This window comes from Rhinoraja longicauda, chromosome 20 (assembly GCF_053455715.1).
Source record: "Rhinoraja longicauda isolate Sanriku21f chromosome 20, sRhiLon1.1, whole genome shotgun sequence".
In the NCBI taxonomy this organism is placed as follows: Eukaryota; Metazoa; Chordata; class Chondrichthyes; order Rajiformes; family Arhynchobatidae; genus Rhinoraja; species Rhinoraja longicauda.
The window spans coordinates 33,396,335-33,422,758 of NC_135972.1; the positions used below are offsets into that span (position 1 = coordinate 33,396,335).

Sequence of the window (26,424 nt, forward strand, 5' to 3'; positions counted from 1 at the left end):
ATACATACACAATATTCCAAATGTAGTCTTACTGGTGCCCTATACATTTGGAGCAAGATGTTGCTGCGTTGATACTCAAAATCTTTTGGTGTAGAGGTTGTTGTGCCACTTGCCTTTCTAATTGTTTGCTGAATAAACATTTTGACACCAGTGATTCACGCACAAAGATCATTTAGGTCAATCTGAATACAAACACCTTTCAATCTCTGATCATTTAAAAAATATACTCTCATTGTCTTTATTATACCAAAGTGGATGGATCTAACATTTTCCATATAATTTCCCATTTGCCATGTCCTGTTTATTTAGTTAACTGCTTAACCTTTCCTGAAGTCTCTCTGTGTTCGTCTCACACCCCACCTCATTGGTAGAAATTGCATTGTGTACAGAGTTCACAATTTTCAGTTTTGGCTAATAATAAAAATACCTATAAAGACCGAATTAACAACTCACTTTGTTATTATTACACTGCTAAAGCTCCATTTAACAATATATTTTATCATGTTGCCCAAACATTCTGCTTTAAGCCCCTGTCCCACGATTTGTTAGGCGACTACAGGTGACTAGGCGAAGGTATTTATTCACAAAATGCTGGAGTAACTCAGCAGGTCAGGCAGCATCTCAGGAGAGAAGGAATGGGTAACGTTTCGGGTCGAAATACCTTCAATTTGTACCAGCATCTGCAGTTATTTTCTTACACAGGTGACTAGGCTGTCGCCACAAGGTCGTGAGTCGTCTCCAAAGAGTCGTAGCGTTTTTCTGACGCTGCTGGATTTTGAAAATGTTTTAAAAATTTCGCCGACTGTTATTTTGACGCCAATGAGCGTAGCTTGACGTCTCCTAAGGGCGCTGTCATAGGTTGTCACCAGGTGACGTAGGTTGTCGCCGGTGCTGACTTTGGCGAATTCCAAGTGTAGACTTGATCTGATCATTCATCAGTGTAGTATAAGACAATAACTGCAGATGCTGGTACAAATCGAAGGTATTTATTCACAAAATGCTGGAGTAACTCAGCAGGTCAGGCAGCATCTCAGGAGAGAAGGAATGGGTGACGTTTCGGGTTGAGACCCTTCTTCAGACTGATGTCAGGGAGACGGGACAAAGGAAGGATATAGGTGGAGACAGGAAGATAGAGGGAGATCTGGGAAGGAGGAGGGGAAGAGAGGGACAGAGGAACTATCTAAAGTTGGAGAAGTCGATGTTCATACCACTGGGCTGCAAGCTGCCCAGACGAAATATGAGGTGCTGTTCCTCCAATTTCCGTTGACTAGGTGGTAGGTTTGTAGCTTGTTGTAGACATTGTCGTAGGGGGGTCCAGTCGCCGTTTTTTCGGCGACCTGCTACGACTATGACAGTCGCCGGCAGTCGCCTTAAAAAACGCCTAACTGGGACAGGGCCTTTAAGATTGCAGCTTGCATAAAGCAGGTATAACCGATAAAGGACAAACCGATGACTAGCTGCAGATGATGGTTTAAACCGAAGAGAGACACAAAATGCTGGAGTAAATCAGCGAGACAGGCTGCATCTCTGGAGAGAAGAAATGGGTGACGATTTGGGTTGAGATCCTTCTTCGGACTGAGAGTCAGGGGAGAGGGAGACTAGAGATATGGAAGGGCGAGGTGTGCAAACAAGACATCAAAGGGGTTGTGGATCACATTTATGTGTGCTCAAATAATAATACATTCTTATTGGTAACATAGAGGGAGAAAAATTAAATTTTAAAACTGCATGTGACACTGGAAGCTTTAAATGGGATGCATTGTTATTGCCACCAGTTTAGTTGTGACTTTGGGAACCAAAATGAAGATTAACTTTTCTAATGTATATCTTATAACCATAAAAGTGAAATAAAAAACGAAATAAAGAAAAGCCTTACTTATACATTTGGCAAACAAAATTACAAAGCAACATTCTGTAGATACATTAAATAAAATTCATTATCAGCAATAATACTACAGGTGCAATTGAGGAGTTTAGAAAAAGTTGTTTGACTTTAATTCCAATAGATAAACTAAACAAGTACACTGATCACAAAATTAATAGTTTTTGTGAATGGAGGTGATTTTTCACCAGTTACCTTCAGATGATGTTGTGATTTTAACACTGGCCTTTGGTCCAGCTCCCACTACTGTCTCAGCAAATGCAAACACCTCATATTTTGTAAATGGTAGCAGGTTAGTAAAAATATATGTAATTTCTCTGGTGCTGTTCTGGGATATTTGCCCTAAATGCAAAAAGAAAATTACATTTAACTATTTTCTAACCAATTATGAATTATCAACAAAAATAAAACGTCCTATTCATGTTACTTGCAATATATTTAGAGCATACAATTATTATCTTCCATCTTCAATCAAATATAATCCAATACAGACAATGTGGGGGGAAAAAACTAAAAAAAAGACAAATAGAACAGCACAGGAATGGGCCCTTCGGCCCACAGCGTTTGTGCCAACCCCTCACACCTCAAACTTCATCTGCCATTTCTCTGCCCATTTCCGCAGTTGATCTATATCCTGCTGTATCTTCTGATGGTATTCCTCACTGTCTGCAACTTCAATTTTGCTGTCGTCAGCAAACCTACTCACCAACCCATCCACATTTATGTCTAGGTCATTTATATATATCACAAACAGCAGACGTCCCAGCACAGATCCCTGCGGAACTCCACTGGCCACAGACTTCCAGCCACAATATCTCCCTTCCACCACAACCCTCACAGTTGCAGAGCAGCTGGCATGAGAAATATTTAGAAAAAAACACTATTGCCTAAATGCAACATTCAAAAATGAAAAATATGTTTCCATAGAAACTGCTATTTACATTAATTTAGATGTTGTAAGTTAAACACACAAGTACAATCCACACCACTTACCTAATGGGTTCACTAGTTCAACTCTATAAAAGAGTCTTCCTGTTATTGTTAGTGGTGGATCCCAGTTTATCACGAATGACCTTGATGCAATCTTACTAACAATTATGTTTTGAGGTGGTTCTTCTGGAACTGCAAGTACACATTTAACACCTTTATCTCAAAATGCATTGATTATTCATTGGACAAATAGACTAAAAGATAAGCTGAGATATTTCTTTGTGTCTGCAGAGGCACGTTACATGTGCAGTGAGCATTAACTCGAGGTCCACAACAGTGCAATTTTACTCGACATGAAATCCAAGAAATTGTGCCGAGACCAAGCCTTGCACAATTTATACGGTCAAAACACCTCTTCTTCACTTCCAAGTGCACAAAGGCCTGATAATGAATTTCGAGGCAAGATTTGTACTGAAACTGAAGCCTGTTGAGCATTTAGAAATATTACTTGTAAATAAAAAAAATGATAATCATAATTTTAATTGCACAGTTAAACAATATATAACCTCCTTTGAATTAAATGAAGTTAATATCTTTATTTTTTTTGTATTTAGTTATTTAAATGGCAGAAACATTGAGAGATATTCAGAGTATTTTTGGTAGTTTCAGAACCAGATAAACTAGGGCCATCGTCCAGCTGTCTGTTAATATTTTAAAGTTTGGAGCATTGCCAGGGATATTAATGCTAAGGTCTGTGTAACATGGTTCTGGGTTGGGACCCCACTAAGGTAAGAACCATGTCTATCTTTTAGCTTTTGTACCTTTGGATTCCCTCCCAACCGTACCGAGCATAATACTGCACCCATGTAGCTCCATCCCTATCCCCATTTCCTCCCAATCCTTGGATTAGCCGGGACACATTCCAAATCCCTCACCAACCCAGCAATCCCCAAAAGGCCCTAGGTGTCCACCATTGTCACTTCTCTGCCTGGTGGCCCTATGGTCGACCGTACAGCAACCTACCAAGCTGCTTACACTATCCATCCAATCCAAAGCAACCCCCCAAGCTGTACTGGACCCACGTCCATGGGGGGTCTCTCCAACCTCCCATCTTCTGGATGTAGCTGCAGATCTAGGAAGCATATTTTTGTAGGTGAGATGCCTAATGCCTGTTCATGATCCTACTGAGGTTTGACGTTATGGACTTCTGAATATCACAATTATTGTCAAGCCACTGCCACAACCAGAAAGCATACCCATTTGTATACACAGGAACCTTTAGGCATCATGCTATCCAGTGAACACAGAAATGTGCAACAAGCTCCAAATCACACCTAGCATCAAAATTTCCATCTTCCTTTATCAAGCAACCATTATACAAGTATATTTTCAACCGGCCTTTTTCTCTCTCCTCAGTCTTTCCATTTCATCCCTTTCCATATGCACCTCACCTGGACAAATCAGGCATGATTAACAAGCTTCCACTGCCTCTCTCAATTGCATCACCACTTATGTGTCTCCCCATCTGTTCACAGTCATCAAAGCATTCACATTTTGCTCTCCACCTCTCCCCCTCCTTATTCATAAAAAAAAAGATGTTTGATTTCTAACATTTGCTAGTTCTGATGAAAGGTCATCGTAGAAGATAGAACAGAACAGTACAGGAGCTGGCACTTCTGCCCACAGTCTCTGTGCTGAGCACGATGCCGTATTAAACTAATCCCTTATGCTTGCACGTGATCTGTATCCCTCCAATCCATGCATATTCATATGTATTTTGAAAATCCTCTTAAATGCAACCATTGTATCTGCCTCCACCACCACCATGAGCTGCTGCTTTCAGGCATCCACCACACTCTGTGTAAAAAAAAAACTTGCCCTGCATATTTCCGTTAAAGTTTGCTTATCCCACTTTAAAGTTATGACCTTTAGTCTTTGACATTTCTACCCTGGGAGAAAGGTTCTGACTGTCTACCCTATCCATACCTCTCATAATTTTATAAACTTCTATCAGGACACCCCTCGGCGACTGAATCTCTGGTGAATATAATCCGTGAGTTTCACTTAAATCCAATCTGGACCCTCTTTTTCTCCACAAATACTGCACGATCTGCTGATAAATCCCAGCATTTTCTGCATTTCTCTTATAATTGAAGTAACACACACATAAATGATGCCTAAAATTATATATATATTGTTCCAAATAGAAACAAACAAATACCTTGCCCAAGTTACATCTCCTACATCTTCCTAAGCCCTTTGCTCCTCTAGGGAGCATAGGCCATTGACAAATGTCCCCCACCTCACTCAGTTGTTGGCGGTTCTTTCGAGATCTCCCCAGTTGAGCCCACTCCCAGACATTTCTGCCTGGACACCTCTGTTACATGCTGTGCCCTTATTTTTAGGTCTATGATAATAAATCTTAATGTCTTTTATGGTCTCACTGCCTGTTCACATACTGTACATTCCCAGAACAATTGTTGGTCCTCTCTCTTTGTAACATGTACAAATTACATCTTTGGCTTAAAATATTTCACTGGATATACAAAATGTTCACACTTTATCAACGGGTTCTTTAATAAACAAAAGCTGTAACGGATGCATGAAGAAATGCACATTTAAAACAAGAGCACAAATTATTCATTATAGACTCACTCCATTCAGGGGTTCTGAATAGAACACTTGCCGCTTGGCCTTCTCCTTCCTTTGTGAATGCAGATACCTCACACAGGTAAGTGGTGTAGGGTTTCAGGTAACCCACCACAATACTGGCAGACTCAGGTGGTAAATCTTCATGCATTAAATATCCTGATGTGTTTGCCAAAAATACATCACTTGGATGAGGGGAAGATGAAGCCAATGCTCCAGGGGTGGTACCTGTTGGACTGCCATCCTACATAACAGAAATTAATAATTAATTATACTGAAACACCCCTTAGTATTTAGAGCAATTGAAACGTTTTTTTAAAATTTCAGATGTTGGAAGACAAAAATCAAAGCAGAAAATGCTATAAATATGTGAACAATGCCCTGATGAAAGATCATCAACCTGAAATATTAACTCTAGTTCTATTCTTCACAGATGCTGCTGGACTTGCTGAGTAGCCCCAGCCTATTCTGCTTATATCTTAATATTAAGAACTCTGATGTTCTGGGCTGCTTAATAAAGTATGGGGCAGAAACTGTGTGCTACAGTTTGGGTTTGATATCATCAATCAAAAGTGGCAATCATGCATGTAAATCATCATCCACTCAGAAAGGACCTTGTTTATTTTACTAACCCAAAGTATGAACCAAGAACAATTACGTCTTTAAAACTGTTGGTTTATAATCCTGATGTTAATGGCTTAAGGTAGAAATTTGACATCCATGACCACCCTAAGTATACAATGCATTCTTTGCACCTTCTACTCATTTTCTGCAGGTTTTTAGTTTTTGGAGATACAGTGCGGAAACTTCTGTATCTTCCTTCGGCTCATCATGTCCGTGCCAACCAGAGATTAGCCGAACACTAATTCCATGTTATCCCTGTTTTGCATCCGATACACTCGGGGCAATTTACAGAAACCAATTAACCTACAAACCTGCACGTCTTTGGAATGTGGGAGGAAACAGGAACACCCAGAGACAAACAAGCAGTCACAGGGAGAACGCACAAACTCTGTACTGACAGCACTTGCAGTCAGGATCAAACACGGGTCTCTGGCGCTGTGTGGCATCAACTTTAACGCTGTGTCACTTTGCCGCCCTTCAGTATAACTAATTCTATTGTTTTAAGTCATGTATGAAAGAAGCTTCAAGATGGATAAGCGTGCATGAAACCCATTATACCACTGGTCAAACAACCCACCCAGAATAAAGTGAGAATGTAAACTTGACAGTAAGATTTAAAGCATATCCATTCAAGGATGTTAGATTGTAAAAAATAAACCATTTTATTTTAGAATACAGGCCTATAAAAGTTATTCATTATAATTTAACCCTGGAGAATTTCAAACATAATCTGCTTTGTGAACTGGTATACAGGGAAAATTCAGTAATATTCCATATTGCCTGATGAGATACAAAGATACCATTTTGATCCATCAAGTCTATGCTGGCTCACAGAGCCATCCCATTCCCATGTTAGTTTTCCCTGTTTCCTCTTTTCCCCACATTCCCAACAAATCACTACCCACACATCAAGGATAAATTACCGTGGCCAATTGATCTCCCAAACTGCACATTTACGGGAAGAAATCAACACATTCAGTGTAAACCTACATGATCACAGGGTAAACATACAAACACCATGCAGACAACACCAGAGGTTAGGGTTGAACCCTCATCACTAGAACAGTGAGGCAATAGCGAAATGAATTGTGCCACTTTGCAGCAGTGAATCATGGCATAACTATAGAGCAAGATGGATGTAATTTAGAATAAAAGCTAGTAACATTTTCACAGAATTAGACAGGAAGCAATATTTGTTATCCCCAAGTGACTGCCTAAAACAAAGACTAACTAAGTGAAACTTTGATGCAATGTGAAGGAAGGAACTGCAGATGCTGGTTTAAACTGAAGATAGGCACAAAAAGCTGGTGTAACTCAGCGGGTCAGGCAGCTTCTCTGGAGAAAAGGAGTATGTGACGTTTCGGGTTGAGATCCTTCTTCAGACTGAGAGTCAGGGAAGAGGGAAACGAGAGACATAGACGATGATATAGAACAAATGAATGAAAGATATACAACAAGTAACAATGATCAAGGAAAGGTGGAGCCACAATGGTCCATTGTTGGCTGTGGCCTAGGTGATAATGAGTTATACAGGCAGCGAAACTCAACAGGGCGACAGTGAAACTAGTATGACGACTCGGGTTGGGGAGGGGCAGAAAGAGAGGGAATGCAAGGGTTACGTGAAGTTAATAAATCAATATTCATGCCACGAGGATGTAAGCTGCCCAAGCGCAATATGAGGTGCTGTTCCTCCAATTTGCATTTGGCTTCACTCTGACAATGGAGGAGGCCCAGGACAGAAAGGTCAGTATGGGAATGGGAAGGGGAGTTAAAGTATAGGGCAACCGGGAGACAATGTATGCAGCTTACATCTCTTTCTAAGGAATTTATTCACAAAATGCTGGAGTAACTCAGCAGGTCAGGCAGCAACTCAGGAGAGAAGGAGGGTCTGAAGAAGGGTCTCGACCCGAAACGTCACCCATTCCTTCTCTCCTGAGTTGCTGCCTGACCTGCTGAGTTACTCCAGCATTTTGTGAATAAATACCTTCGATTTGTACCAGCATCTGCAGTTATTTTCTTACATCTCTTTCTGATCATTATATGTAATATCTATGTAATTTTAAGACAAGCCTTGTTTTAAAATATAGATTGGTACTCTGAACAATTATTGCGAAAAATGCAAACTCTATTTTAATGATCATTTTAGTGACAATGATATACATTCTTGAAATAAGGACATGGCTTTAGCTATAAGAATATGAAATAATCTCTTCAGTCTCTTTTGACTTACCTCACATTGCAGTAATGTGCTTGGGAAAAGTGCTTCGCCATTCACTGATACATTTTTTGATATCTGTCCTGTTCTGACAGACTTTATAATTATGTTGAAATGTGTAATTCTTCCATTTGGCCGCTTGGGTAAAAACCACGTCACATTGACAGCTGTGTGATTGACTGCTTTTGCAGTAAGAGATAAAACTTGCCCAGGAGCTAGGAAACATGAGTTAGAAAGTAAAACAATGAATGGTTTGCAAATAGTTTCCTCTAATCTGACTTTTTATGAAAAACATTCTACTTCATCCATCCATTTTATCAGACATCCGTACAGCATTGCCAAATCTCTGCATTTTAAAATACGTGCAATGTGAAATGAAACTATAATAGACAATAGGTGCAGGAGTAGGCCATTCGGCCCTTCGAGCCAGCACCGCCATTCAATGTGATCATGGCTGATCATTCTCAATCAGTACCCCGTTCCTGCTTTCTCCCCATACCCCCCTGACTCCGCTATCCTTAAGAGCTCTATCTAGCTCTCTCTTGAATGTATTCAGAGAATTGGCCTCCACTGCCCTCTGAGGCAGAGAATTCCACAGATTCACAACTCTCTGACTGAATAATTGTGCTCCTGTTTTAAATATGACCAACACCCTATATATTCCTGGCAGATGAAGTCCAAACTGCCTGCTCAACCTACCTGCTTTAAACCAGGCAGCTTGCTAATATCATCTCCAAACTAACAATGATCTCTTCTACATTTTCCTTGATCTCCATTCCCTTCGTCCTACTTTCACAACTTAGAAACCTTATCTATGTATCTCCCTCTCCCCTGACATCCATCTGAAGAAGTGCCTCGACCCGAAACATCGCCCATTCCTTCTCTCCAAGGGTGCTGCCTGCCCCACTGAGTTGCTCCAACATTTTGTGTCATGCTTGCTAACATCGATGAGTGGATAGATGCGGGAGCCACGAAATAATGTAAGTAGTGAGTGGGTAGAGAGGAACCGCAGATGGTGGATAATACCGAAGAGAGACTATGGATTCCACCCTGTATGCGTCAGCCACCTTAGAACACACAGATCTTGGCATTAAGTAAGTTATGCTGTAATTTGCGCAGCCGAAGAAGAAGGTGGAGAAGAGAAACATGGAGTGCAAGACCAAGAAAATGATGGGAAAGTTTTATGGATCATAGTTGGAGAATTTTGTCTTTTTTCTGGCCACCATTCTATAGAAGAATGCTATTGCCTTGACTATAAGACAGAAAAGTTTTACCAAAATTATGTATTAACTTCAGACAGAATATAAGACTGCCTTTTAAGCAGTGAACAGATTTAAAAGTAACTCTCCAAAGGAAGTTGGACATTAATTTGAAAAGGAAGAATTTGTAAGGCCATGGGTAAAGAGCAAGACGTGACTAAAGACAGAGACACAAGAGTCGGCAGATGTTGGAAATATGATGCAAAACACAAACTGCTGGAGGAACTCAGCGGGTCAAGCAGCATCTGGGAGGGGGGTAGAGGGTAGAAGCTCAACAATTCCTTTTCATCCCACATGGATGCTGCTCGACCCTTGAGTTCATCCAGTAGTTTGTGTTTTGAACTAACTTGAGACCTGCCACGTATCTGATGAAATAAATGTATTTCCCATCCACTGTACCATTCCATAAATTTGAAAGGCCTTTTAAACATGATGTTATGATGTTTCGTTTTACTTCTTCATTGTTCAATAATCAGTAGCATTTGATATCGATAGTTTGAAACAGTGGTGAACTAAGGACAAAGTTACAATATTAAAATTATTGGAATTAACTCACTGGTTTCTGCTGTTACTACTTGGCGAAAAGTACTGAAGGCTCCAATGCCTGCACTGTTCTCAGCTGCAACCTAATAAATGAAAAGGTGTACAATTATTATATTTAATTCTATTCAAATTTATAAAATGGCAGCATTTATTGTAACAGAATTAACTTTGTGACAAAGAAATACTTTATGTGTCTCATAATTTGAATCTGAGTTTGAAGAAAATTAAAAGTTCATTGCAATGACAGAAATCAGTTTAGTTTATTGTCACGTGTACCGAGGTACAGTGAATGGCTTTTGTTGCGTGCTAACCAGTCAGCAGAAAGACAATCCATGATCATAATGAAGCCATTTGTAGTGTACAGATATATGATAAAGGAATAACGTTTAGTGCAAGGTAAAGCCAGTAAAGTCCGATCAAAGATAATCCGAGGGTTACCAATGAGGTAAATAGTAGTTCAGGACTGCTCTCGAGTTGTGGCAGGATGATTCAGTTGCCTGATAACAGCTGGGAAGAAACTGTCATAAAGGTAACAAATAACTTTTAGATGATTTACAGTAGAGCAGTTTGGCGGCTATAGTTGTTGCTACAAAGATGTGTGAGGAAAAGTCAGGCTTATTACTGGACACAGTTTGTAAGTGAACATTGTTATATAATGAGCAAACAGCATTCAGAAGTGGATGATGTCTGTACAGATAATGACATTATTTTGACGGCATTTTTATTGAAGTGGACAATACAGCTTAGTGAGTAGGGCATAGTGGAGTGGTCGGCTTTATGCAAAATGAACACAGCCAAATGCACAAATTGTACATATCCTACCTCACTGGGCTTCATTCATAGAACCCATAAATGATTTTAGTACAAAAGTAGACAAAGTTGGGCCCAAACCTCTCCTGCATTGGTGCAGCACCCTGTCCTCCCTCCCTCCCCTCTCTCCTCAACCCCCGCTCCCCTCTCCCCCACTCCCCCCTTCCCCCTCCCTCCTCCCTCCTCCCCTCCCCCTCCGCTCCTTTTAAACTTTAAAATGTGAATAACTTTAAAAATATAACACCGATTTCAATAAAACTACCTGCTTTATCACTAAAGTGACAATGGTGAGTAAGGTGGGCCTAAAATTGTCGCACTATTGTGTACCGTTTTGGCTGAAGTTCAGTCACAAACAAGATAACAAACGAGAGTTTTAGTATATAGATGATGTATAATTTCTTTTCCTCAGACTTTATTCAGATTATGAAGCCTTCCGGAGAGCGGGTGAGAAGCCGAGATCAGAGCCCGTTGGGTCGTAGCCCAGGCCTCACAAGCCGGAGGTGGAGCCTCGTGAGTCGATGAAGCCCAAGCACCACAGAGCCGTCTGGACAGGACCTGGCAGCGGTAGTGGACAGGTCGGTGCGGCAGTCGATGATGGCGCCGGCCGACGGATGAGGACGGACCACGTGGAAATGAGGACGCCACTGCCGGAAGATGGAACAATGGATGACCCAGAGTTGGGTGACCGCTGTGAGGAACGGGGAGGGGAGGAGAACAAAGGGGGATCTAGCGTGGGTGTACTTTGTAACTTTGTAAGCGCCCCTTATGGGTGACTATTTGCATACCTTGTGTATGCAAGCAAAGAATTTCACTGTGACTTGTCACATGTGACAATAATGTATTCAATTCAATTCAATAAAATAGGCCATTTCCCTGAGGCAAGATGAGTAGACCCAATGATGCACAAACAGCAACACCTGCAACCAAAAATATTTCAATACATATTCTTTTAAAAAAGCAATTTTTTCAAAGGTCAAAGTTTTTATGGTATGGAGAGACATTATGAATGGAGAGGCATTCTAGATTGTTGATTTCATATTATATTATGTTTTATTGGAATAAAACTATTAAAACTGTGTCTTACACTGTACTGATCAAAGGTTAACTCTCAGTTCATTCAATGGAAAATGGAGCCGCAGGATTTGATCCATTGTAGAATTCCCAATTTTATTTTTGTTTGGTTTGTTTTGACCAGTTTATTGTTCCAAATATTGATGAGAATCTGGGGATATGCACTAATGGTCGGACTACTTGTGGTCTGCGTGTGACTCTATTTTCTTGCTTAGAAAAATATATAAGACATGAAGAAGCACAATTGAATTGAGCAAACAAGAACTGCTTAAAAATCGTGACACGACTGCTATTCTTTGGAACACTCAAGACACTGCAAGGAAAGGGCAAGACGTGCTGGGAGTGGACTGAGAACAATGGGCAGAACATTAAGGAAAAACTGCTCTGCTGACCATCAATAAAGTGACCTCCTTATTTAACAGTAGAAATAGCCACAAGTTAAAAGGACACATCTGTTTTTAGATGCTGCCATCTGGCGAAATATCAGTGCAGAGGAAGACACCATAAACGTTTAAATGGCTGCCATTGGAAGCGATACCATGATCCATCAGTCCCTGCATGTCCATAAGTTGGTGCTAGGTCAGTCCAAATCGTACGGTTTTGATGAAAGGTCATTGTCCATAATAATTCTTCACCATGGATGTTAGCAGTCCTGCTGAGTATTTCCCACATCTTCTGCTTGCCCTTACAGATTATCTCCTCATTGCCATATCATTACATTGTTACATCTTTCACCAATTCTCTCCCTTCTCCTTGGGGGTATTCAGGGAGAAAGCCATTACATCATAGTTTGTGTGAATATACCCTTGCAAGTTCATGAATTATTGTTTTGAATACACAGAATGCTTTGGCATTGAAAACATTCAAACTTATTGCATTTTTAAACATCTGGCCACAATCAAAAGCTGCAGTGCTGGTGGATGAGAATGAGTTATGGACTTGGACCCCAAGATCCCTCTGTACATCAATGTTTTTAAGTTGTACCATTAATGGTATATTTTCTCCTTACATTGACCTCCCAAAGTGCAACGTCTCACATTTGCTCAAATTAACCTCCATCCGCCATTTCTCCACCCATTTCTGAAGCTGATCTATACCCCACAGCAAACTTTGACAGCCTTCCTCACAGTCCGTGACCCCAGTAATCTTGGTAACTTACTAATTAACCCGTCTACGTTTACGTCCAAGTCATTTATATATATCACAAACTGCAGAAGTCCCAGCCCAGATACCTGCGGAATTCCACTGGTCACAGACCTCCAGCATGAATATTCCCGCTAACCCTCTGTCTTCTATCAGTAAGTCAGTTCTGAATCCACATGACCAAATCACTGCTCATCCTGAGCATCTTAATTTCCAGGATCAGTCTACCATGGGGAACGTTATCAAATGCTTTGATAAAATCCATGCAGACAACATCCACCACTCCATCCTTATCGATCACCTTTGTCACCTCCTCAAAAACCTCAGTCAAGTCATTGTCTCTGTCAATGCAGCCTTTGTGATAAAGGTAGATTGCGAGTGAGATTTGCCGTGACTCGCTGGTGACTCCATTTACAAAATACGGCAAAAGAAACAGTCTTACCCGAATTTTATAAGTTGTGCCCGGTTGTAGATTGTTGAGAAGAAACTCTGTAGTGTCTGCAGTTGTTGAAACTTGGATAAAGTCGGCTTGCTGTTTAGGACAAACCTCTTTGTACTCCACCATATAGGATAAAATTCTTCCATTTGGCTGAGAAGGGACATTCCATGTCAGCATTATAGCAGTTGCACCAATGAGGCCGCCTGCCAGACCATCAGGAGATTCTGCATCTGTTAAACAGAACATATTTCTCACCAAATAAAGAGCTCGCAGTGTTGTGTGATAAACCATTGTCTCAACAACTTTACAACATGCATTATGAAGAAGAACAGAATAACATTAAGGTTTAATATTGCATTAGATATGTTTCCACATTATCGGAGTATTCTGTCTACCACAAAATAAAACAAAAATAGTAGTCAGATTTTTTTGTGCACTGGTATACTAATAGTTCCACATTGGCTAAAAATGGTTTACAAGGTAGTAACAAATCATCACGCAAGGAGAATATGAATAAAACTTTGATCTAGCGGTTCATGACACTTTTATGCTGCCTCAGATTTTTACTGCTGTAAGACAAGCCAAAACAGCACAGCTCTATATTATTAAAAGTGTCCTATGTGATGTCAATGAAGTACAGTAAATGCTTTCCTCCTTGTCCTTCCCAAACTGACTGCAGCCTTGGACACAACTGACCACACCATTTTCAGCAATGCTTCTCCACTGTCAGCAGCTGGTTCTATTCAGATTTATCCATCCAGAACCAGAGAATCATTGAAAGTGATTCCTCTTCATGCATTTGCACTCTTTGTAGCTCTTCCTCAGACATTCATACTAGACCTCTTTCAATAGCGGGTATCACAAAATGCTGGAGTAACTCAGCGGGTCAGGCAGCATCTCTGGAGAGGAGGAATGGGTGAGGTTTTGGGTTGAGATCCTTCTTCAGACTGATGTCGGGGGGGTGGGACAAAGAAAGGATACAGGTGGAAACAGAAAGACAGTGGGAGAACTGGGAAGGGGGAGGGGAAGGGAGGGGCAGAAGAGCTATCTAAAGTTAGAGTCAATGTTCATACCGCTGAGCTGTAAGCTGCCCAAGCGAAATATGTGGTGCTGTTCCTCCAATTTGCGGTGGGCCTCACTATGACACTGGAGGAGGCCCATGACAGAAAAGTCAGACTGGGAGTGGGAGGGGGAGTTGAAGTGCTCAGCCATCGGGAGATCCATTGTCTCTTTCAATGGTGGTATCTGCGTACTGCCCATTTGGAAAATCAGTCAAGACCTTGACATTGGGCTTCTCCATGCAAAGACATAAGGAATAGTTGGCTCCTCATTCCTCTTCTGCCAATCAATCTTTTACCTCAGTACCGCTTTCCTGCACTAATCTTGCAACCCTTGGTTCAAATAATATCTAAAAATCTTTTGACCTGTGTCATCAATATACACAGGGACTGAGCCTCTTGTTCAGAGAATTCCAATGATTCGTTGTCTTTATCACAATTAGATAACATTGATTTTATCCACTCGTGGTGGCCTCCACTGTGCAATGATGGCCAGGAGCAAATGCCATCACACTGGAGGTGGGGAATGGCATGACAGTCTGAAGAAGGGTCTCGACCCGAAACATCACCCATTCCTTCTGATGCTGCCTGACCTGCTGAGTTACTCCAGCATTTTGTGAATAAATGCCTCTAAATGTAATCTAATTCTCCACCCACTTAACATTTTGAAAAGAAAACTGAAAAAGATGAACAACCGCATGCCACCTTTAAATATATCACACTGATAGACAGATCTGCTGAGGTGGAAAATGATACTTCAGTATTGATGTTATTATGATTATACTGTCTTTAAACTTTCTTGTTACATCGCTCATTAGTGACAAATAAGCCATTGTACATACTGTCCGTCATTTCTACATTATGTTGGAATTAAGGGTCATATACTCTGCTAATTTGTTTGGTTTCAGGACTTAGAACTGCGGAAATATTGAAATGTCACAGTCTTTTTGACTTCCTGTTACCTTTATTTGGTAGATCTGCTGATCTATCTCAGCTTTTGTTTGTATCCTTACAATATCTTGTGTTGTGATATTTGGCACTTAATTTTTTTTAAACAAAATGGATATGTGGAAATTTCAAAGTATACAAGTTATGGTTTTGAAGATTTGTCTCCAAGAAACTTTAGTAAATGAATTAGGAGAAAAACTACGAGCACCATTGGGAAATTGTACTGGGCGTGTCCTATGACAATTCACTCAAGCACGGGAATTATGGAGTCATAGAGTAATTTAGCACAGAGCAGGCCCTTCAGTCCCACTTGTCCATGCTGACCAAGATGCCTCAACTACACTAGTCCCATCTGCCCGTATTTGACCCTCTAAACCTTGCCTTTTTTTTTTTGGTTCCCCATCGGACGGCACGGTGGCGCAGCCGTAGAGTTGCTGCCTTACAGCGCTTGCAGCGCCGGAGACCCGGGTTCGATCCCGACTACGGGTGCTGTCTGTACGGAGTTTTACGTTCTCCCCGTGGCCGTGAGGGTTTTCTCCGAGATCTTCGGTTTCCTCCCACACTCCAAAGACGTACAGGTTTGTAGGTTAATTGGCTTAGGTTTGTACACTTGGTATAAGTGTAAACTGCCCCTAGTGTGTGTAGGATAGTGTTAATGTACAGGGATCGCTGGTTGGCGCGGACTCGGTGGGCTGAAGGGCCTGTATCCGCGCTTTATCGGTATAAAGCTAAAATTAAAACTAAATTCAAGACTCACGACCTTTGTTGTCAAGTCTCAACAAGATAGTGTGCCATGTGTGATCTAAAGTATCCTTGCTGGGATATCATTTTCATATTTTATATATCGCATGGCCCACAGTAAAGTCATTTTAAAATCTATTAAAAATAATACCTAAGCCCTGAAGACAGATTGAAGCATCTGTACACTTAATCTTCAGGCCACGCTTGCTACAAGCTGCAGCTTCATTGTGATATGTCATGAGTGGCCACACTTGCCATGACCAGCTGCGCCATGTGCCATAAGGTTTTCCAAAGCAACATTACCCTCCTCTCCCCTTTCATCCTCCCTCCATGAATTTGTCACAATTCCTCTCCTCTAAGAGTGACCACGAGAGGCACACCCATGTTCCCTCATCTCCTTTGCAGCCTTTGTTGTTCCCATGGAGGGACAGAACGTCACGTTGATTTTCTGTCAACGATTTTCTTCTCATAATTAAGTGTGAATGATCCTGCTTTTGCCTAATTAATCATAAGATAGACACAAAAACCTGGAGCAACTCATCGGGTCTCTGGCAGCATCTCTGGAGAAAAGGAATAGGTGATGTTTCGAGTCGAAACCCTTCTTCAATTCTGAGCATCAGCCCCTGATGGGTCTCGACTGGAAACATCACCTATTCCTTCTCTTCAGAGATGCTGACTGACCCACTGAGTTACTCCAGCTTTTTGTGTCCATCTTCGGCGTAAACCAGCATCTGTAGTTCCGTCCTACATAATTAATCATGTAAGTCTGGTTTAAACTCTTCATAAAGAGACAGAACGGCATGGTGACCACAAATTTATGGAGGAGCTGTTTTGGCATTAATATAATCTACCCGCGTTACTATGGACCTCTTGATAATGGATGTTGGTTATAGTGGATGGATCGTTCCCACAGTAATCAGACACCACGGTCTCTTTAAGAACACAGGCTGCTAGTTACACTGTGGGGTATCATGGAAATTGACAAGCAATTGCTTTGATCGACACTTGTGCGATGATATTCTATTAAACTATGCAACAAACAGCTAAAAATGTAGCAACAAAAATACATTTTTAGCTTTACAAAGAACTTTGTATTTGAAAACAACTCGCTATTCTACAAAGTGACCGCTAGGTGGTTGGAGCAAATCCCTTACTCATTTAATGCAGACAATCAGCAATAATGGACACCATCCCCCCCTACGATCCATTAAATGAGGGTCGTCTGTCCAAATATCTCAGTGAAATCCAACTGATAGACATGCCCATCACATAATGCATGGTGCAATCCAGAGTTCCATCAAGTGCGCAGACAACTACAGTAATGTTTAAAAGCAATATACAATAATGTCCAGAAGATTTAAAACACGACTGCCTTAGTTGACAGAAGAATATCGTCTTTTTCTAATTTTTTAGGAAACTAAATTTAAATGAAAAGAACGCAAGTTTCATAAACAGCTCACATATCTAATTGCACAATGATCAATAAAAATGAACACAAAGATTCACTTTGCAGAAATCCACACTTTGCGCATGTAATGATGGAGAAACTATTGGCATTGTATCAATGCGCCGTGAAGGTGATACTGGAATTTCTACACATGTGTAATTTAGATGGAAGTCTTGAAGCCACTGTCTGTAATTCAGCCCTGTGCTCAGGCTGTGCAGTTTTGAAGACATCAGTCAGTCCAACTGATGAGAGGTTGAACTACTCGTGAACTCAGTCCCTGCATTCCCGAATCATTGCAAAATAATCAGGTAATATCGCACAGACTTGTGTGAGGGTTGAATAAGTGTTCGATGGTTCACTTAATCTTATTGGTAGATTGCAATTCCCAGACATGTGCCATGTATATTTTGAAACAATAAAAATTATACCTTGTTTTAAAAATTGTGCAAGAAATTTCAATTTCTATCCTAAACTGTTTCTACCATCCAACGCTTAATTATTCTGAAGATAGACACCAAAAGCTGGAGTAACTCAGTAGGTCAAACAGCATCTCTGGGGAAAAGGAATAGGTGACGTTTCGGTTTGAGACCCTTCTTCGGACTGAGAGACAGGGGAAAGGGAAACAAGAGATATAGACGGTGATATAGACACATATAGAATAAGTGAATGAAAGATATGGAAAACATAGCGATGATAAAGTTAGCAGGCCATTGTTAGCGGTAGGATAGGTGAAAACAAGTTACAGACAATGAGTCTCAACAAGACGACTGAAGCTAGATCAACAACTTGGGTGGGGGAGGGACGGAGAGAGAGAGGGAATGCAAGGGTTACTTGAGGTTAGGGAAATCAAAATTTATACAGCTGGGTTGTAAGCTGCCCAAGCAAAATATGAGGTGCTATTCCTCCAATTTGCATTGGGCCACCCTCTGACAATGGAGGCGGCCGAGGATTGAAAGGTCAGTGTGGGAATGGGAAGGGGAATTAAAGTGTTTGGCAACCAGGAGATCAGGCAGGTCCAGGCAGACTGAGTGAAGGTGATCAGTAAAACGATCGCCCAGGCTACGTTTGTATAAGAGCCCATACCTTGAACAACGGATACAGTAGATGAAATTGGAGGAGGTGCAAGTGAACCTCTGCCCAACCTGAAAGGACTGTCGGGGTCCCTGGACAGAGTCGATGGAGGAGGTATAAGGACAGGTGTTGTATCTCCTGTGGTTGCAGGAGAAGGTACCTGGGGAGGGGATGGTTTAGGTGGGAAGGGATGAGTTAACATGAGTCTATCAGAGTTAACCGAATATAACTAGGATCTTGATGCAGGGGCTGTGACGTGGGAAAGGACACAGTCATCGGTTTGCTGATCTTGTAAGTGAATTTAGAGGATTTTGAAGATACAGTATTGATTCTATCTCTCCATTGTTATGGGGTGTGTGCTGAGATATAGGTAGTCCATGTCTCCGAAAAGCAAAAGTAGGCAGGATCATTGTTGCCTAGTACACTGTGAGCTTCGTGCTGGGTTTGAGATCTTGATCTTCAAAACACTCTTTCTCTCAGGTGATAATAGACGGCATTAACAAAAACAAGGGAATGATTAATTTTGTCACTGACGTCTTCCTTTGTTGAGTGTTTACTTCTCCAAATGGTTGGTGATCCATATTTCCTGGGTCTCACCATGGACCTTTATTGTTAGGGGTATATTTCAGAGGGGAGACACGTTGGTTATGACCTTTGATTTGTGTCTGCTCAGAAACCCTCAAATGGTTGCATATCTAATCAGACCCTTACCCTCCAACGATGCTCATGCCCTTCCCATACATCATATGAAAAATAACTTTGCATAAGTGATGGTAAAACAAATTCTCCAGGTTGTTTGACATCTGTAAGCATCTGTAAGCATGCTTAGTAGCCTCCCTGTGCATGTTCACAAGTTCACAAGTTCACAAGTTATAGTAGAATTAGGCCATTCGGCCCATCGAGTCTACTCCACCATTCAATCATGGCTGATCTCTGCCTCCTAATCCCATTTTCCTTCCTTCTCCCCATAACCCTTGACACCCATTCTAATCAAGAATTTGTCTATCTCTGCCTTAAAAATATCCACTGACTTGGCCTCCACAGTCCTCTGTGGCAATGAGTTCCACAGATTAACTACCCTCTGACTAAAGACGTTCCTCCTCACCTCCTTTCTAAGAGCGCCCTTTAATTCTGAAGCTAAGGCCTCTGGTCCTAGACTCTCCCACCAGTGGAAACATCCTTTCAACATCCACTCTATCTAAGCTTTTCATTAATCTGTAAGTTTCAATCAGGTCCACCCTCAACCTTCTAAACTCCAGCGAGTACAGGCCCAGTGCTGTCAAACGCTCATCATATGCTAACCTACTCATTCCTGGGATCATTCTTGTACACCTCCTCTGGACCCTCTCCATAGCCAGCACATCCTTCCTCAGGATATGGGGCCCAAATTTGCTCACAGTACTCCAAATGCAGCCCGACCAGCGCCTTATAGAGCCTCAGCATTACATACCTGTTTTTGTATTCCTGTCCTTTTGATCTAAATGCCTGCATTGAATTTGCCTTCCTTGTGTGTTCCTTATCTGTATTCATCGCAGATGGGAGGACCAGAGTCTAATTTGAGGAAATAAGCTCCTGGCAACCAGGTGAATGATTGTGCTTCACAATTAGGTTTATAGTAATTTTTTAACAAACACATTGCGTGCTTCATAAGAGAATGTCTGGCTCACTAACTTTCACAAGCAGAATAAACTGAAACTGCGATAAAACCATTTTTTTTTCTGCAGAATTTGTGACAATTTCTATATGCTACATTCAATAAAATCTTTACACAGCTGTTGTTTCTTAAATCTTTGCAAAAAACACTTATATAGTTTAATTTAAAGTCGATTGGAGCATGGAGCAGTTGGCCTGACTTATTGATCATCACAAGTCCACTTACAGGTTTCATTTGTTGTAAATGATCTGCTGACAGACTTGCTAAACGATGAAGAGACTGAGGAGATGGTGGCTGTGTACTTTATACCCGGGGTAACATCGAAAACGTCAGCCTAGAATAACACAAATACAAAATAAGCGATTCAATTGATATGAAATTAGAATTGAAAAAACACCCTATTAGGCTTACATTCTTCACCTTTTCCCAACCAATTTCATAAGAATAATTTTCATTCTCTCAGTTGCAACTGCTTTCTGCTTACGGGAGCTCTCAGTTTCAATAGACATTTAACCAACAATTTAAAGTACAATGGAATTACAGAACATGAAACAGGTTATTTAATTTAAAAGAGTACCTTTGTCCTTGCAGTTCCCAATATGAATGCAGTGAAAGATAAAATGAACAGAATTGTCATTATTGCATCTTACTTATCACCTCTGCCAGACAAATTCAGCCGTGCTCTGGCGACCGGGTTGAGATACGAGTCATGTCATTAAACATTTAAAGTACTTACTGGCCAGGTACGTAATTAATATCATTGTGCTGAATATTAGCACTCGGCTGTGTTACACTATACATGAATGGCCAGAAAATGTTTAGAACAAAGTAAATCTTAGGCTATATCCTGCTCATTTTGACAAAATCAATAAAACTTAGTGAGGCAAACAACCATATGTTTAGTAGAGCTGGTGCAATTCTACGGCTGTACATAGATTATACATAAAACTCTCTGCTGTAGAAATTTATCACGCTCCACTAGTGAACGGCATTGTGAAAGTCACACCTTGAAACTGCCATCCCCCATGTTTGCGATATTAACAGAGCCTTGGTCAGGAGTGAGATCCACTTTGTAATGAACATTATTTCCAGCGTGTCCTCTCCAGTGTAAAGTAAATCCTCTGGCTGAAATATTTGAAACTTCCAACATTTGAGGGTTTTCAGGCTCTTGGGGGAAAAGAAAGGAAATTTGTATTATAAGATTTAATCAATATGAAACAATTGTGGTGCAATGGAAAAAATATCAGTCAATTTCTTGCTCTGTTACTCAGAGAGAGTCAAGGTTAAGTGGACTCATCAGGTGAAGTTGACGACAGATGAAAATCCGACCATGGCGTCGAAACGTACAGTATTTTAATGTCCACTTTAAAGTCAAGCACACTGGCAATTTTTTTGACAAGGTTTTGATTTTATGTTGCAGTTGGGTTGATTGAAAACATTTTCAATTGGGAAGACTAGTAAAATTGCATGTTATACAGGGAGTTCTCTGCAGTAGGGTTTCTTTGACAGTAAATCACCCACCAAGTTTACATCAATAATTTACTTTATAAATGTGGACAATGGTGATTAGACTCTCTTTCACAGAGTGTGGTTTTGACCAATTCTTGACATTCAAAGTTATTGCCACCATTGAGTCCCCAGCCGTCACCATCCTGAGCAATATCACTGACCAGATATTGCAGTTCTAGCATCTACAAATGCACAGCTGCAACTACCCCTGGCTTCTTTGGCAGCACCAACCAAATCCACAAACTTTATACCTAGAATATAAATGTATCAGGTACTATGTTTCTATGTCCAGGTGCATGTTGCCATTTGCAATCTCCCCGCCACAAAACACATATTTCTGACTGCAATATACATTCACTGTTTCATCATCGCATGGTCAAAATCCTGTAATTACTTGTCCAGCAACATTTTACGTGAACCATTACCAGAGAGACTGCAGTAATCCACTACTACCATTGCATGAGGAATTTGGGTGCCTTTCAAATGCTGGCCTTGTTAACGAAAAGCAAACATGGGGAAAGACAACAAAAAAAATCAAATTTCCATGAAAGACACCATGCTGCAATTTCTATGTTAGAGGATATAGATAATATCATGCAGCAGTATATTCAGTTTATGATTCATACATGGGTTTTGGGTTTTGGGATTGATCGATCAGAAAACAGTGCCCCCTGTACGCCATGTGACTCATAATCACATCTTTAATGGACATCAGTAACTAACCCAACTGGACCTTCTGAAGTGGCTCTGAATTTCACTGTTCTGTGCCAGAATTACAAGTTCACCTGGATAAATTTCAGATCACACCATCCCCTAGAGTCGCATTGCACAACTTCAAGGCTTAATGATCATGTTGACCCACCCCAAAAAAGAGATGGAATGATCCTAACAACCCCTTTAATAAAGAGGCCACAAGTGGGTCAGAAAGGTTTGGAGGGATATGGGCTGAACACAAGCAAGTAGGACGAGTGTAGATGGATTACAGAATTAAAAATATAATTTTGAATCAAATGCAAAAAATTGTCAACCAGAAACTACGATTATTAGTGGCCTTTTTTGATCATCGTGAAACCTTTGGAACTCCATCAGCTATTTATCGACGATTTAAAATCCCTCTGAAAGTCATTCCATTCCTATGATTCTACAAACTGCTTGCTGTTTTCATTAGTTATCTCCAATTGAAAATCTCTACGGAGAATGCAGTGGCGACTCTAAGGACTCCCATGCCCAGGACCTTTGCACAAACCATTTGTTTGCTGACACTCCCTTTCGTGCGTCAGTGAACATGCAAACCACAGCGAGGTGCTGAAACAGGAGGAGGAGGAGGAGAGAGAAGAGATGTCTCCATGGGAAATAATATCCACCTGACATGAAGTCCCTGACCTAAACCAGGAATAGCGTGTGGTTTGATTTTGTTTTGATAAATAGATCCTCACAAAAATCTACCAGCGTGTTAAAAAAATCATCATTCTCAGAACAGGGTAAGGATTGAATTGTCAACAGCTTTCAGGATGCCAATGGCGATAAACCATGAGTTCCTTCCTTCACAGAGAAGAGGACTCATGCACCAATTTTCATTTTCAAGCTACAGGTGAATCTCATGCCATACTGGCTGCAAAAATCAACCCATCAACTTTGATGAATTAGTAGGAAAATAACTGCAGATGCTGGTTTAAATCAAAGGTAGACACAAACTGCTGGAGTAATTCAGCGGGTCAGGCAGCATCTCAGGAGAGAAGGAATGGGTGACGTTTCGGGTCGATAATGGTCTCGACCCGAAACGTCACCCATTCCTTCTCTCCTGAGATGCTGCCTGACCCGCTGAGTTACTCCAGCAGTTTGTGTCTAACTTTAATGAATTCTTTGCCTTCCATGTCTTTGCCTATCTGGGAGCTCTGATGCAACTTCACTCTGTGGCTGTGCCCAGCCCTAGAATGCTACAAAAAGGAACTAATTGATTGTAAATTGATTCAGGGGATTTGGTAAGAAAGATTTGCTTTTTGCACAATGGACCTCTCGTGATGAAGTGATTTCATTCGCAACACCTCAGAAATTCTTGACAACTTTTCTGACGTTATGAGAGACAGTCATGAGAAATCTGAGAAAAAACATCATATCATTGGTTGGTTTAAAGCAGCATCTGCAGTTCGCTCCTGCACCATGTCTTTGGTAATTGCTTGGAGGATAGAGCAGAACAAGAATAATATTCAAAACTCTTACTTATTTTTAATCTCTTTTCGATTCCTTCACTCACATCCATGCCTTTAACTGTTTTTATTTGGAAAACGTACTCTATTCCTGGAGCTAGATCTTTGATCTTGATATTATTGCCACGTAAAGTTGTTCTGTCTGTTGTTTCATTGATTCCTGGTAAGTAATAACTTAACTGTGTATAAAATAAAAAGTGCAATTTTGGTCAATAACACTTTGATTTACTTGCTGTAATCTAATTATAACAATGTGATAAATTTTCCTCGTTTCTGAAAATGCTTGAATTAAGTTCATTTGCCAAGTGGCACTTCCAAAAAAGTTATCATAATAATTTTCTACATGGTGACTTGAGAAACTACCATGTAAGATATTTAGCACAAAGCCTGAAAACAAGTCTACAAATAATGTTTATATTACAGTACAGTATTTCAGGAAATGTTTATCACACAGACAGTAGATTAAAATCAGAGATATTAACTATATGAGCAATTGGACTATATTAACAATATTAAGTATTAGAGATATATCTCTAGATTCTGTTTCTTCTTACTGTGAAGTCATCTAAAACACCCTTCAGCTAATGGTACATAAACATGCTACTCACTTCAAGTGATCAACTGTTATCATGATAGGTAATAAGAGATTCAGTTATGAAATAAAACATAAACACAGTAAGATTAAAGGTAATTAAAATAATTAATTAATGCATATAATGGAAAATTAGATATAATAACCACAATTATTCATTTCGTTATATACATTAAAAACATCTACAGAACACGTATTTAATTATTAGGACAACATTGCAATGTGACTAAAGAAATATATTGTTCGATAATTAATTTTGAATGATAAGGAACTCAATCTAGGCCTGTGTAAGCCCACATTGTTAGATGAGCCATATAATGATGCTTGTTCATTAAATATTAAAATATGGCTTCATTTCCACTGAAAGATCATCATTTGCTTCTCACAGAGTTGGCAACATTAAATTCACAACCATGAAAATGAAAACCCCACCTAGTAACCCGCTTTCCGTATAAGAAGTTCAATTTCAAATGTAAAAATGTAGCTGAACACAAGTCAAAGTTGACAAAGTCAAACTCACTTCAAAGGTATCAAAATCCCCTCTTGGAAGTTTCCAATATAAGTATACAGCATTCTCACCCAGTTCAACAAACTGCAAATCGACTGGAGGTTCAGGATCTAGGGAATACATACAATGGCTTATTTTCAAATTTTATGTATTTCTGCAGAAATTCCACAATATTTCCGAAAATAAATATGTGCCTATAACAAAGTCCAAATAAGCTCCAGATACTCAAATCAAATATTCAATTGTACAGCGCCCATTTTGTGATACTGATCCAGGGCCCTCACAGAAATAGGGATTGGTCTGATCGTGTTTAATCTGACCCACTGCTTGGCTTGCACACAATGCTTGTGGTTGCCATGCCTCTCCCAATGCAAGCACAGTGGGCAATGCCCACCAACCAGGCCTCCAATTGACACATCAACAGCCTGATGGTTGATGACAATTTGTGCAATCAAGACCCCATTTCACTGTTTTAAAAAGCCTCTGAAGATCACAGCCAAAATTGATTTAAACAAAAAAACTTAAAGTATCAAAATTAATTAAAAGTGCATTAAGCTATTATTAATTAACTACAACTGCAAAATAAACAAAAGTAATCAAAAGCTTATCAAAACATATCTGTGAGAAAATAACTGCAGATGCTGGTACAAATCGAAGGTATTTATTTCACAAAATGCTGGAGTAACTCAGCAGGTAAGGCAGCATCTCAGGAGAGAAGGGTCTCGACCCGAAACGTCACCCATTTCTCCTCTCCTGGGATGCTGCCTGACCTGCTGAGTTACTCCAGCATTTTGTGAAATCAAAACATATCTTGTTAATGAAGATTAGATCGCATGGGATCCAGAGAGTGCTAGTCGACTCGAGAGAAAATTGGCTTCATCGAAGGAAGGAGAGGGTGATGGTGGAAGGCTGCTTTTTGGACTGGAGGCCTGTGACTAGTGGCATGCTTCAGCAATCGGTGTTGGGCCCATTGCTGTTCGTGGTTTATATCAATGACATGGATGATGATGTGGAAGGAATGATTAGTAGGTTTGCAGATGAGTGGAATTGTAGATAGCAAAGATGGTTATCAAAAATTACAGTAGGATCTTGATCGATGGACAGAGAAATGGTGAATTAAGTTT

General features: G+C 40.4%; 1 protein-coding gene across 1 annotated transcript in view; it reads right to left on the reverse strand.

Moving 5' to 3' along the window:
- ptprq (protein tyrosine phosphatase receptor type Q) overlaps positions 1–26,424 on the reverse strand; it is a 151,571-nt gene that overhangs the window by 101,574 nt on the left and 23,573 nt on the right. The window contains exons 12-21 of the mRNA XM_078416669.1: positions 25,313–25,410; positions 24,214–24,379; positions 21,491–21,651; positions 20,710–20,818; positions 13,569–13,795; positions 10,116–10,185; positions 8,316–8,515; positions 5,468–5,705; positions 2,876–3,004; positions 2,078–2,224 (exon numbers count right to left, since the gene is read on the reverse strand). Of these exons, the coding sequence (XP_078272795.1) occupies positions 2,078–2,224; positions 2,876–3,004; positions 5,468–5,705; positions 8,316–8,515; positions 10,116–10,185; positions 13,569–13,795; positions 20,710–20,818; positions 21,491–21,651; positions 24,214–24,379; positions 25,313–25,410 (1,545 nt within the window). The remainder of the gene's footprint in view (positions 1–2,077; positions 2,225–2,875; positions 3,005–5,467; positions 5,706–8,315; positions 8,516–10,115; positions 10,186–13,568; positions 13,796–20,709; positions 20,819–21,490; positions 21,652–24,213; positions 24,380–25,312; positions 25,411–26,424) is intronic.